The 15,080-nt window shown below is 36.9% G+C and overlaps 1 protein-coding gene across 1 annotated transcript; it reads right to left on the bottom strand.

Moving 5' to 3' along the window:
* Positions 1–5,872: 5,872 nt before the first annotated feature.
* Positions 5,873–10,502, bottom strand: LOC122061438 (zinc finger CCCH domain-containing protein 17-like). The gene is given in 9 exon segments (XM_042624692.1): positions 5,873–6,476; positions 6,628–6,725; positions 7,355–7,414; positions 7,533–7,652; positions 8,095–8,262; positions 8,459–8,559; positions 8,717–8,825; positions 9,002–9,097; positions 9,263–10,502. Coding segments are annotated over 9 exon segments (1,518 nt in total). The 5' UTR covers positions 9,875–10,502; the 3' UTR covers positions 5,873–6,322.
* Between the last annotated feature and the right edge of the window lie 4,578 nt (positions 10,503–15,080).

Raw genomic sequence — 15,080 nt, 5'->3', positions numbered from 1 at the left:
TAATGGAATGATACTCACCACTGTTTTTACAAACTCCACTCTACCGGCCATTGATAAAAGCTTACCTTTTCAGCTTGCGAGTTTGGCCTTGATTTTATCCATCAATGGGAAAACTGCCTCCATTTTTACTTGCCCTTTACAGAGCTCCACCCCAAGATATCTTGTAGGGAAGTTACATTCTAGAATATTTAGCACCTCCTTGATCTTGCGTTTTCTACTCACAGGAATTGAGTTAAGGAAAATCTTGCTCTTCTCAAGATTTGTTTGCTGCCCCGATGATGCTTGATATGAATCTAAAAAACTTTTAAGATGCTTAATGCCACGTAAATCTGCATTGATGAAGATAAGAAGATCATCAGCATATAAAAGGTGAATAGGAGTTGTAACTTTCTTTGGACCTGGAATGCCTTTCACCAAACCCCTATTTCGAAGCTCACGAAGCCCTCTACACAAAACCTCTTCAGCAATGATAAATAACATTGGAGATAGTGGATGTCTTTGACAAAGGCCAGGGATCATATGCACAAGGCTTTCATGAATAATTTTGATTTTTTTTTTTTTCTTTTCGGAATACAAAAGGGGTGCTCCATTTTTTTTTTTTTGATAAAGCTAAAAGGGTGCTTCATGATAGTGATTATAGCCCTCAAGGCCAAATTCCTCACATGGCAAATAGTGTTTCTACATGATCAAGGAATGATAATAGGGCGTACTGACTCGAAACCATAACCAGCTAAATCGAGCTATGATGGGGTAAAGGCTTCCTCCCATTGGACTACAAACCTCACATAACAAGGATACATAAACTGCTAACAAAAACGAAATCTTGACCTTGTTGCTCCATTGCACTCAATCTCTTTTCTTGCAAACGAAGGAAGAGAAGCATTGAGGTTCAAATATCTACACCACCTCCCAATAGTGATGAAAAAATGCTCCTAGAAACCCGTCTGATGCTGTGACCTGTCTAGGTTCAGATCGCAAATTGCCTTCTTGATTTAACTGGACCAAGAATAGAGTCCATGTAAATCCACCTCAGATTTTTAGTTCTCCACTTTGTTGACAACAAATTGAACCCTTTATTTTTATTTTCTTTAGGGGAAATGTTATAGTAAACACTAATAAATAAGAAAATAAACAAAAAAAGATCCATACAACACATAGAGATTTAACGAGGTTCACACACCGATGTGGTGTGCTACGTTCTCGGACGAAGAATGAGAAGTTTCACTATGTAGAAGAGAGATTACATCCAAACAGTAGCAAAAAAACTCATTCTGAAACCCTAGCTCCAAAAACCCAAATTAGAACTACTTGCTCAACAAGACGATAGTACATTACTGCTTGCTCAAATCACAACTACCCCATACGAGATCAGTGTTGGGCTCGAGGCTTAGGCCTATCGTCTCAATTCCTCTGCTTCCATCACAGATCTTAGAAAAATAATCCTAGTCAGATCGCTCCTAAAATATGTTGGAGCGGGTCAATCTTCAAAACGAGTCAAGAATTCGAGACAAACTTAATAAAAAAAGAACGCCACCTAATTGTGTTCTCTAGCCCAAACATAACACACCTCTTACCCCTGTTCCAAGTGCTGACAAAGTAGCCATGCCGGGAGGTAGGATTATTTTTTCTTTTGTTTAAAATAAAATAATGCTCTATAGCCAAGAGGCCTTTGTACCAACATGGGGCCGTGGGGGCCAATTGGAGATTGCGCATAAACATCACATCATCATGGAGAAGGGGTATCATTTCACTCCCTCGATTCTAGGTGCCAATTACCACTTGTGTGGATTGACTTAGAAATGACCGGAAGCCATCTTTGATTTCATATTTTAGTTTTCTTCACCAGTATCATTGTAATGTAGGAGTAGTTTACAAGGACTAATCCCCATAATGTATAACTCTAAATAATACAACTTAGATAGATCTTAGAACAAGAAAACAAGGATCTAAGACAATCCTTACAAGTACATAAGCAACCCACAAGAAGAAATCCCACAAAAGACACAAGGATGTAGGAGAGCGTTCTTTTTTTCCTTTCTTTTTTTTATTTTTTATTTTTTAATTTTTTATTATTATTGTTATTTTTAATATTTTACTTTTTTTAAATTCCGTACTTAATACTGGTATAGCATGTGGTATTGACAGAATTGTCAACGCAGAGAAGATTTATTCCATTACCTATGAGGCTTTGACGATTGGAGATGGGGTGGGCCCACATCAATCCACCCTCTCATAAGAAAAATAATGTCACGTTTCTTCATTTCCCTAATTCCATCTGCTTGAGACTCACCAACAAAAAAATAAAAATAATAATAATAAAATAAAATAAAATAAAATAAAAATCCAACTGCTTGACCAGCAGGTTTGATAGGAAAAATTTAAGTCAAAATATTAAAAAAAATGGTAAAAGTGGAGTGTGAAACCAATGGTTACGAAAGAGAAGACAAAGTAAGACGGATACACAAGTGAGAATAAAAATTGAAATAGAAAATTATTGAAATTGACATGGTGAAATATGGATTTATTATAATATTCTGATATATATATATATATAAATAATTTAATCCCTCTTGCTGATTCGTAAAGGCGTGTTTTGTCCTCATGTAAAGAAAAATTAAGGGAAAAAATTGAAGTTGTCATGATGAACAATTAGATTTATTATAATTTATGATAAAAAAAAATTAATAGTATATGTGGAATTGAGATTGTAATTTACAAAATGCTTTAATTCCTCTTGCTGATTTGTCAAGGTCTATTTTGTCTTCATGTAAAGGAAAATGTAGGGAATACATTAATTAAGAAAATGGTGAACTATTGGGTTTATCATATAATATATGATTAAAAAAAAAAAAGATACACTGGGAATCAAGTTTAAAAATATATATTTTAATGGCAAAAGTTCTTTATCCATGAGCTGGCCCACTACTTGCAAATGGTCAATCGAATAGCACGAGGAAGCATAACATGATAGGCATTTTGACTTTCATGGGATGTAAGATGGTCATTTTTTCCCCCTCTTTGTCGACGGCAACAGACACACTCTTAGAAAGACTCTTTTTTCTGTACTTTAATCCCACTTGCTGATTAGTAAAGATGTTTTTTTAGTACAAGTAGAGGAAAATGAGGGAATAATTAATATAAAAATAATAGGAAAAAAAAAAGAGCATTTGTGATCATGATTGTATAGCTAACATAAAAGGATCCGGCTCGTCTCCAACAATCGACGCTCCAATGAGTATCCAACGAATTTACCGATGCTCAACACGTGGACTACGACAAATCCAATGGTTGAAAGACTTCGATCTGAAAACGGAAAATCGAGCCACCAAAACCTCCAAGGCTTGTCTGCTTCGCCGTGGGATGAAATCGCACTATTGTTGCTTCCATCTCGCTTTTATAATGAACGATTTTCTTAGTTCTATCCCCTTTATTGCTCTTCTTCTTCCATTACTGTCCTCCTTCTATTACTCACCTTTTCTTTCTTTCTTTTACTTTTTTTTTTATTTATTTTTTTATTTTTATATCTCCTTTCATTGTTGTTGTCGTGTCGTTCATATCGAACAACGAAGGAATTGATCGAACGCTCAAGTCAATCCATTTATTTTGTTGAAAGCAACCCAAACCCTAGGTCTTGTCTACAAGATTGGAGGAGTTAATTCGAGAAGTAGGAATGATGTATAGCGCATCTATGAGAATTATTTTAGTGTGAAAAACAATAAATGAACTAAAATTAAGCTCTAGTTTTGGAGAAGTTGATACATTGCCTAGAATATTTGCAGTATTCTGAAAGAGCATGAACTTTAGGTCCTCACACTTTAGGGTTCTTTTTGTGCTTTACAAACATGTCACTCGTCAAATTTGTGTCCGATTGTTACAGCATCGGACAGTACTGATCACAAACTTTCCAACATTATCTAGTTTGTGAAAATTAAACTACTGGATTGGATGTCGTTTTTTATGTTGTAGACCAAAAAATATCAACAAATACCACAGAAAAATCTAAAGTAAGCCTAATATCCGGTGGCATTGTGGTGCCACAAAGGACACAACATTGGATATCTGAAAATTTAAATAAATAAACACCTCCCCCTTATTTAAAAAACCTCTTTTGATGTGGCAAAGCCATGAGGAAATCCCAGACTACTTGAAAAGTCCTAGAAAACCCTATAAATCTCAGAGGCCCACCCTTAGGAAGACTTATGATACTTCTAGAAAATAAGTCTTGTTTATTTTCTATCATTTTCGGCTTTCATTATCCCGGTTATATATAAGAAAATAATGACGACATCAATGTAATTTCACATATAACACTTCAATATCAACCCTAGTGGGATAGTGGATTCAGCCTTTCATCTTCTCCTCTTTTCAAAATTTTATCTCCTTTAATTCTTTTTTACTCAACACAAATAGTGAGACTACATCACCGCCCTCCTTTAGACTTATAAAACTGTGAACGGATCAGGTTAACGTACGAGAATGTTCTCGTACTTTTTTGGTCCATGGATTAAGAATATTACATGAAGAGAGAGCTAATTGATTCCAAATCCACGAATTAGGAACATTCTCGTACGTGAACCTGATCCGCTCTCTATAAAACCACTCTCCAATATTTGAGAAATCGAAAATTGCCTTCCCAAAACTAGGGGTGACAATTGGTTAGGCCCGGACGGTTTGGTCAAGCATAATCAATCCCCACCAATTTAAGGTTCTGCACAATTTCCCACCAGTTTAGATGTTCAAGGCTATAGAATGGCCACGTTTTCTTTCGGTTGGTGGTTTCCAATCCAAAATCAAACACAAGTAAGAAAGATATAAGCAGGCTGTAATCGGGATTTAAATGGACTAGTTGACTAATTGGTCTTATAAGGAGTCTTTAAATATGCCACAAGTAGATATAAAACGGGTCATATTCTGGTTAAAAAAGCTTAAATAAGCTAATTAGAGTATGAACGGTTGATCACAAAATTTGGTCAGTCTTTATTGGGCTGCCACTAAGCCACTACCTTGTGTTGGATCGCCCAATTATTAATCGATTGATGCTCAATCCCAACACAAAGTAAACGGTTGAGTCGGTCTCGAGCTTCAAACAGTTGGTTTAGGTTTGTCCTACAGGTATGGGCCAAATGTTGACAATCCTGAATACTATCCAAATCTATTCGAAAGCAATTCAAATGCCAACACTAATAACGAAATGGAGCCAGTCTCAAGCTTCAAACGATTGACTTAGGTCAGTCCTATCAGAACGGAGCCAATGGAAACACACCTGAAAGCATCAACAAGATCAAGATTTTTACCTTTCAACTGGCTGTAGACCACCCTGCTTTTACAGGCTTCTTTAATATGGTAAGTCCATGTTGGAAGCGGTGGTTTTGGGCACAATGGGTGTTAGAACCAAACTCCCCACAGAAGTTGATAAGAATGGTAAATTTTGCAAATTTAGTGAGTGTTATTCGAATACAACTGAAACCACATATGAAAGTTTCTTGATCAATAGAACATGTTAGAACCTACATGCTTGCCAAAATTTGAACCATCTGATTTCTAGATGGGACCCACACTTTTTTATTTGGAAGAGGATGGAGAACAATTTAGATAAATTCTAAGGCCATTTAGTTACCGTTACAAAATGCATTTAAGTGATTGAATGTGCCAGTTATCCTAAGGCCATTGTGAATGGATTCCAGTAAGGGCAGAGAGAGGTGGAGAGTGACATAGTCATATCTGGACAGTCCTAACATTCATGCACCCAAAAATAAAAAAAGTCTACAGCTACAAAATCTATAATCCATTCAAATGACTGGAAGATATGAATTGATAAGTCACATCTTCAAAGGATGAAAATATTCCATGCACAAATAAAAAAAAAAAAAGGTCAACAATCTGATTCACTTTATTTACTGAAGTTCTCACAAACTGTACACTGACCACAAAAATATACAATAGGTAACAAAAATGAGAAACAATGAAGTAAAGAAAAAAAGTACAGAGCTTTGCTTGAATGAATTTACATTTGAGATTGGGTTAATCTCAGAGGCACAACCATTCTTCCAATTGGGAAGGCATTATGCATGACAAAAATGATTGTCCAAAAAAATTACAGTAGACTCTAAAAAATAATGCTACTGTTGATAGATTACAGAATTAACATCCAGGCATTCCTGGAAGGAGTTACAAAACAAAAACTTGAATCACTTCTCCACCTTCGGCATGACTATCAGCAGAGAAATAACCAAATCAAAGGAGAAAAAAATTCAACAGAAAACCAAGGTCTCTCTGTTGCATCCCAATCAATACCGTGCTACCATTGATTCCAACAGTGTGGTTACTCCGTTTGTTGGTTCAGTGGCAAGTCAACCCATTTCCACACTCTGAGTTCGCCAGTTCCATCACCAGTAAAGAAAAGCCCAAGCCCCTCTGGAGCTATTTGTATTACCCGAACTTCCTCTTTCGAGAATATTATCCCCCTCTCATTGAATCTAAAACACATGAAACAAAAAAGAGTTAACAGTAGTTTGAAGGCAAAAATGACTACTATAATTTACTGATGGAAAACGAGGGGAGGGGAGGAAATCATAAAGCAAATTCATATTCAAACAAAAGAAGAGATGATAAGGCTTGAACACTCACGAAGGGAGGTCATAAATGTGCACAGTATTATCGTCACACGAACACATCAGGACAGGTTTCTCTTGTCCATCATGCATTCCACAAAGGGTGAGCACACCCTTTAATGAAAAAGAAAATCAAGTCAATAAACATTCTGAATGAACTGAGAAAATGAAAAAATGTGAATCAGCAATCAATTACCCACATCCATTATTCAGATATCAAGTGGTTATATCAACAGGTTGAATATAAATCTACCCATATCATATCAAACCATTTAAGGCCACTATGCTTAGGAACCCAACTTCAATAGCGTACAAACTTCTTAAACGATCAGAAAGAAGATATGGTGAACCTACTTACAATGTAAGCCTTTTCAAGAAATTTCAGCATGAGCAATTTCTTTATATGTTATCTAAGTTCAGAAATATGTCCAGAAATAAACATTTACACCCAACGCCAAAAACTTGGCAACTGACAATTCTGATGAGACCAAGAAGTTCCAAAGAAACCCCCCCCCCAAAGGATATGTCTGTGAGCCTTTCAAATTATATGGTGATCCAATGTCCATGTCTACGGGAAAACTCCACACAAACATGGAGACATGTTACATCCTAATGAGACCTACTTTTCAGAAAAATAAAAGGCAACCAAATTTAAGTGGATCTCAACATAAGAGTAATCAGAGCCAAGAAAAGAGAAAATGTAAGAGTAAGCTAAAAAAGAAAAGTTCCACAAAATGGCATACATTTTCTTCATTGTGTGTATGAACTACTTCAATGTCACCACTTTCTGTAGCAGCCCACGCCTGCATAAACATGGAAGACACAGCTAATAGCTCAGATGCATGTATAACCATAAATAGCTTTTCATTGAAATGAAAGAACTGCCAATAGGTAATTAGAAAAATCCAGAACATAACAAACCTTTATTGTTTTGTCAAGGGAACATGATAATAGATAATTGTCCCAACAAAGAACAGACATCACAGCTGAAGTATGGCCTCTCAGAGTATGGGTACATTGTAAAGTTTCTAGGTCCCACACCTGAAAATAAGTTCAACCGTTTACACCAAAAGATGAGTTTTAACGTGTCTATGTAGAAATATTGTAAGCAAATAAAGAGAAACAATATGTGTTCAGGATTCTAGGTTGGTTAACATGATAAGCAAGATGTCTAATGCAAAAGCTAAAACATGTAATTCAAGGGGGAAAAAACTATAATTTGAAATATCAATGTATATTAGGACATAAAAACTATGGTTTCCCTGATATTGCCAGGATGAGTTGTTATTACCTATAAGAACTAGGCATAAATTAGAAAGTTAAGAGATCAGACACAACAGTACATTAATACCTCACAATAAAAATTCTGTATAACATGACAACAGACTTGGGAAAAAGTCATGACACTGAATAAACTATCATACATTTGCAATATTTTGCATCCTTTTGGGGTAGAAAAGTGATTGTTGCCACACTAACTTACCCTTATCGTATGGTCCATTGAGCCAGAGTACAGCCTACCAGCTCCAGAGTGCAGCCTACCAGCTCCAACAACTAACGAAACAACTGCATGACTGTGACCCTCAAGTAATGCAATCGGTTGAAAGCAGTTGCTTGCAGCATCAATTTTCCATGCCAATATTTTACCATCCTGATGCAAATAAATGGAAGAGTTAATATTGGTCAGAGTAAAAACCATATTGAGGAAAATTTTGCTTAATGATTTTAAGTCTCCATAGACATCAATCAAAGGCCGGGGGGGGGGGGGGTTGCATGTCATTGTTTATTCGTGTCCCAACAACTTGAAACTCGATAAAAGCACAAGTTTTTTGTGCCCAAAGAATTACCTGAGTTCCAGCAAAAAGTATCCCATTTCCCTCAGCAAGGGAATGCACTTGTCCAACAGGTCCACTGAGACTAAATTCAGAGGCAGTTTGGATGTTCCACACTGCAATATTATCATTACAAGCCATAACTTAAGAAAGAAAGAAGGTATATCTCAAATCAAGCTACTTAAGCTAAAAGTGGTAATTAAAAAATGAATATCTAAATTTCTATCAAAACTTCAAAATGATAAAAAAAGAAAGATGTGGGGGAAAACCCACTTCATGAAAATCAGATCACCTTAACAGAGTTGGGAATGCCAACAAAAAACCACGGCCCTTCACTTATCATGCATCCAATTTCACCACCCAAAATGACCACAGCAGCACACTGAACAAAACAATGTCTTGCAATGTCATATAAGAGAGATTGAAAGAGATAATGAGGTTAGATTAAGATTGATAGATAGATTAACAGAATTGGATAGATAGAAAGATAGTAGGATAGAGGGACTAATGAATAAGCTAAAAACAAATAGAACAAAAAAATTGGGTGATTATAATCACCTGCCCAGTGTGACAGTCCCAAAACCGTACAGATTGATCTTCGCTCCCAGAGTAAAGCTTATCAGAACCAGATGGAAGAGCAACACCGTTAATACCCTGTTCAACAGGCTTCACTGGATTAGTGCAACAACTGACAAATTAATGCAATAAAAAAGAAATTTCATATTGAGAAACGAATATATAAATTCTTCCTTCTCCATGGGTAAGGGAAAGCTTAGTCCTAAAAATTAAGACAAAACAAACTTTGATCAAGAGACGCACCTTTTGGTGTCCTTCAAGCTTCTTCAATAATGTAAAGCTATCGCTAAGAAACCAAGAATGTAGATATTTGCACTTGTCTCCATTACTACAGTTTCCAGCTAGCCAATAACGGCAAACTTTGTCTTGCGTTTTGCCAGGAACACTATCCAATCCGGCACCATGATTTGTGTTTTGCGTTTTGCAAGGAACATTATGGCAATCTTTGGCTTGCATTTTATGAGGCACACTATCCAATCCGGTACCATGATTGTTGTTTTGCGTTTTGAGTGGAACCTTAGGGCAGACTTTGTCTTGCATTTTGCGAGACACACTAATCAATCCGGAACCATTATTTTTGTCCTCCGTTTTGTGAGTAACATTAGCCGCTCCAGCACCTTGATTCCGGACCCAGGTGTTGGAAGGGGCAGATTTCCGTGGCCGATTAGAAGCCATTCCATTGATACTGGGCGGTGGTGGCAATTCTCTGTGAAGGAAGGGGCAGGGATTCCTGTTGCATCTCCCAGACCTCCAATAGCGACAGACTTTCAGGGGTTTAGCAGCTGTAGCCCCCAAGCGATTAAACACACTGAGCTTATTTCCATCCCTTGCGGCAGACTCGACAGCAATAGTCATCACGACTAGAAAACAAATAAACAAAAACACTAACTTCAGAGAAAAGCAATCTCCATTAAACCAGAACTTTATATCTGCGCCTTCAGTCCAATAGTAGAAAACAACATAAGATATCCTTCGTCTACAATCCAAGTATAAGTAGCCGAAGGGAAAGCCCTAAAATCCCTGAGAAAACGCAGAACAAAGATCGGCACCGACAACCCATTCCAGTTCTCGGAAATCTAAAGAGGCACGATAACAAAAGCGTATTTTCCATGAACTATAAAGTATGGAAACAAAGTCTATGAATCGGATCATCAAGCAAGTCATTGACAGATTTCTTCGTTTTCCCTTAGATTAGCAGATGATGATTCCTCTAGAGAAAGTCGAAAATAGAAGATGCAGCTTGAGATGAAAAGTTACCAAACCTGTGTCGATCGAAAACCAAAGTAATCTCCGCTTAACAACGATGGATCGAGTCGATCTTCTTCTCGCACACGAGCAAAGAAAGGCGATCACAAATTCACAATCGCAGAAACCCTAATAAGTTGAGAGCCTTCCGTGTTTCCTTGTTTTGGAGTCTCTTCTCCTCTGAAAGGAATTGAAACTCGAAAATGGAAACTGAAAAGTAGAGTGCTACAGCAAATGGCGGTGCATGTATATAAAGGGCAAAGGTTCTTGCGTGAGCTTCAAGCAACTGATTAAAATATTTTATTAAACCACGCGGTAAAAAAATAGTAGAGAACACTGCCATCAAGTATTCAAATGCATATCATCAAAATAGACGGCCCTGATCCTCTCCATCCGCACAATATCAAGTATCTGTGGTATACCAGATCGGATTTTCAAATTTTAAATTAGACCAGGCGGGAAAAACAGTTATACTTAGAGATCACTGACAGCTAACCACCTGCCCTCTTGGCGCCCCATGGCCTATTCTGGTCCGTTATGAGTCTTTTCCTCCACTCCTCTATCGGTGGGTCCCTTGTTAGGCTCCCACTGGGCGTTCCATATCAGAAAAAAAGAAAAAAAAATTCCCATCCTTTTAATGGACTTGGAAGGCAGGCATGAAATAGATTTTATAAGAAGGTATGAACCTTGACGGCTATTGGGTAGTGCCAAATCTTTTTTACATATCAGGTCAGTGGAAAATCGCCTGTAGTCATTGTATCGATGTAGTGATCATCGAGTGATTGGGAGCCCCTTGGGTGTGTGTTTAGATACTTTCAACAGTCCAATGTTCACCGCACTTCACCACTTGCTGCAGAGGTTGTAGACTCTATAATCGAATTGAGAGGTGCACAAATTTATGCACCATTGATTGTTCTCAACAATACATATCTAACCTTTAGAAGAAATAACTGAATGAGAATAAATATGATACGAGCAGGAGAAGCTACATCTAGAGGCTACCAATGGAAGATTAAGTCCACATCCCACTAATGGGTGGACTCATTAAAAAATTGAGCTATTGTGGTGAGGATATGGGCTGCCTCTCCCAGAGTGAAGGATGCCTAAATTATCTTGTTTAACCTTCATCCAAATCGATTTCAGTAAGCTCATATCAGAATGCTTCCCTAATACCAATTCTCCCCATTCTCCTTTTCCATCAAATTCTTCATATTGTAAGTTCCATCTCCTTTTAACCTATAAAGCTGATTCATAAAGGATGAAAGTTTAATTTCAAGGCCTATGCCTTTCTTTGGTGACAAATAGCATTTCAATTCATAGTTGGCACACGTTTGGATCTGCTATTGGACCAAAAGAATTTTCTACTAATTGAATCAAACTCCAAACTTACTGATGTTGGAAGGCAAAACCAAAACCAAGACATAATATATTGGCATTGCTGATAATATAGATTAGATCATGATATGCTTCCTAACTGATCTTAAAAATTTGGCTTTCCGACTTTGGGGTTAGTTATTAACTTGTCGAGTCGATGATTGGTAATGAGTTTTACTGATTTGCCACCAACAAAAAGTATACTGAGGTATTTATCCAGCCTAGAAATTGGAATGATGTATAGTTGATCTACGAGAATTCTTTATGTATGAGAATCAATAGATAGATTATAATCGTGCTCTACTTTTGGAGAAGTTGATACATTACCCAAGTATTTACAGTAACATTTTAAAATATTAACAATAATTTCTTAGCATAGTTGGTGGGCTATGGTGTTCAAGAAATCCATGCTCACCAGGAGGTCTTGAGTTTGAATATCTTCGTTATTATCTACTTTCCCTTTTTACCTATTAAAAATGAATGATAAGGAGTAATTTAGGAGTCAAATGAATGGTATATTGCTATTCCTTTATTCTATTTATCTCATTATTTATTCATTTTTACTCTTTCTGCTAAACCCTAATACAACAGAGTATCCTTTTATAATAACCCCACAATGTAGGGATCAAACTACATTATTTCCATCTCGTCGTTTTCTAAGGATCAAATCCCTCAAATTATCACTTTCATTAAGGTTTGAATCATTGTAATTCCACAACGTAAATGGTCAAACTTTTCCTACATTTTGACCTGGAAGTCATCGTTGTGCCCTATGGAATAATGAGCATGCCCTATTTTGGCCATTCATTGATGGTAGTGCAACCACCAACGACCGAGCAAGTGTGGCTATCTGACCATCTTATTTATTTTCTATCATCTTCGGCTTTCCTTATTTACTTGTGGTAATTCCCGATTATATATATATATATATATATTAAAAAAAAAAATTAGTGAGGACATTGATTAATTCTATATATGACACTTCAACATCTAGTGGGGCGGTGGATTCAACCTCCTTTACCTTCTCGTCTTCTCAGATTTTTATCTTCATTAGTTTTCTGCTACTCAATAGAGAGATTGCATCATTGGTCTCTCTAGACTCACGAAACCACTCTCCAATTCAAAGGGATGTAAATTCCATATTCAATTTGTGTTTATATCCGTTTAAGAAAATCCATATTCAAAAGATAAAATAATGATTTCCCAAAACTATGGGTGACAACTGGTCGGGCCAGATCGGTTTTGGTCAAGCATAATCAATCCCCATCAATTTAAGGCCCCGCATAGTGTTCTACCAGTTTAGGTGTTCAAGCTTCGTAGCTAGGGAATAGACACATTTCCATTCAGTCAGTTGGCTTACAATCCAAAATTTGGGTTCAAAATAACAGTAATAACTGGACTATAATAAGGATGTAAATGGGCTAATTGGCTAATTGGTCTTATAAGCGGTCATTAAAGATGCATAAGCATACTTCATTTGAGAAAGAGATCTTTATATATTCTATTTATATATTATTTCTAGATCCAAGGACTAATCAATTAATTACAGAAAAAAAAAAGAGGGGAGATCGGATTCATAAGGTTCAATACCTGTTATAGAGCCTAATGATAGAAATTCAGATTGAATAGAGTTGACAAATGAGGTGGGTTCATGCGACTCCAAATTCAAATACCAAAAAAGAAACTCCCCTCCCATATCTTGCATCTATAATTTATTTTTATTTTTTACCATGGTGGATCTCTCTCCCATTTAATAAATGTCTAGAATCTTGGATTACTAGTTGATGGAATACTAGGGAATCCAAAACTTTTTTGAATGATAGTCAAGAAAATAACATTCTAGACAATTTTGTAGAATTAGAAGAATTATTCCTCTTAGTGAAAGTCATTAAACATGTTATAATTGAGCTAAATAAGCTAATTAGAGTATGAGCATGTTGTTATAGAATTTGGTCAGCCTTGATAGGACAACCATTAGGCCACTACCTCGCATTGGTCTTCCCAATTATCAATCAGTCGGATGCTTGAGTATGATACATTTAGTACAATGTTTTGCCAGTCTCATGCTTCAAACTGTTGGTTTAGGTCAATCCTACTGGGCCGGCCAAATTTTGACACACTTGAAAACTATCTGAATATGTTAAAAAGCAATTCAGATGTAAATACTAATAATGTAATGAGGCCAGTCACAAGCTTCAAAAAATTGGTTAGATCAATCATACCAGTGTGGGGCCAATAGGAGCACACGTGGAAGCATCAACAATGATGGGATTTTTTCTTTCAATGAAGGGTAGGGCAATCATTTTGCCCCTCCTTTTGTGTTTGGGTGCAAGGCATTGCTTTTAGGCATCTTGCTGCCAAATGTTATATTCGATTTGAATCCAATCAAAAAACAAAAAATTTTGGGTCAAGAGTTCAATCAATTTACATCCTTAGATTTCAGCCATGGATAAACGATGATAAAAATATACCCACCGGCTCCGTTTGGTTGCAAGGGAAGGGAAGTAACACGAATCATTATTAAACGTACCATTACATGTAAAATGCATTAAAACTAAATATGGTAAGAAATTTAAGTGGTTCCTAGAATCATGTAGGATAATGATTACAAAACTTTTCTTTTTAAGTTTCAAATTTTCACTTCCCATTTCTTTACATCCCTTCCAACCGAACATAGCCACTATATTTTAGATCCTAGGTTTAACAGTTAATAAGTGCACGATAGAGCCAGTAGGGGGTGTGGAACCAAACTCTCCCATAAAAATTGAAAACAATCAGGTGACTTTTGCCATTCTAGTGAGTCTAATTCAAATACACTTGAAACCATGAAAGTTTCTTGATCAACAAGTAAATGTTAGATACTACATTCTTGCTGAATTTTGAACCATCTGAATTCTAGATGGGACCCACACTTGTTTATTTGGGGATAAAAATCCTCTGTTGTGCTAATCGTCTGTTGTTCCATGTTTTGCTAGGTGCAGAGTGCGACACGTGGATGGTGCATCACCAACGGTCAGGATTAAGAGGATTGGTTGAGGTTACCAAAACCGGGTTTTTTTGTTGTGAACCAGACCGAGATTCCAACCCAACCCGTTTCCTCCTCTCTTCTTCTTCACTCTTCTTCTTCTTCTTCACCCTCTGTCTTCTTCTTCTCACCCTCTGTTACCCAGAGCCTTTCCTTCCTCTATCTCACTCACTCTCCCTCCTCAATCCTCCCTTTCCACCTGGGCTGCATTTAAAAAAAAAAAAGAAAAAAGCATGGGATTTCTGGGCAGCGGATCTACCGCTCCTAGCCGTCGGCACCATGACCAGACCGAGATTCCAACCCAACCCGTTTCCTCCTCTCTTCTTCACCCTCTGTTACCCAAAGCCTTTCCTTCCTCTATCTCACTCACTCTCCCTCCTCAATCCTCCCTTTCCACCTGGGCTGCATTTAAAAAAA

Source organism: Macadamia integrifolia, chromosome 14 (genome assembly GCF_013358625.1).
Source record: "Macadamia integrifolia cultivar HAES 741 chromosome 14, SCU_Mint_v3, whole genome shotgun sequence".
Taxonomy (NCBI): Eukaryota; Viridiplantae; Streptophyta; class Magnoliopsida; order Proteales; family Proteaceae; genus Macadamia; species Macadamia integrifolia.
This window is presented reverse-complemented; position numbering and strand designations above follow the sequence as displayed.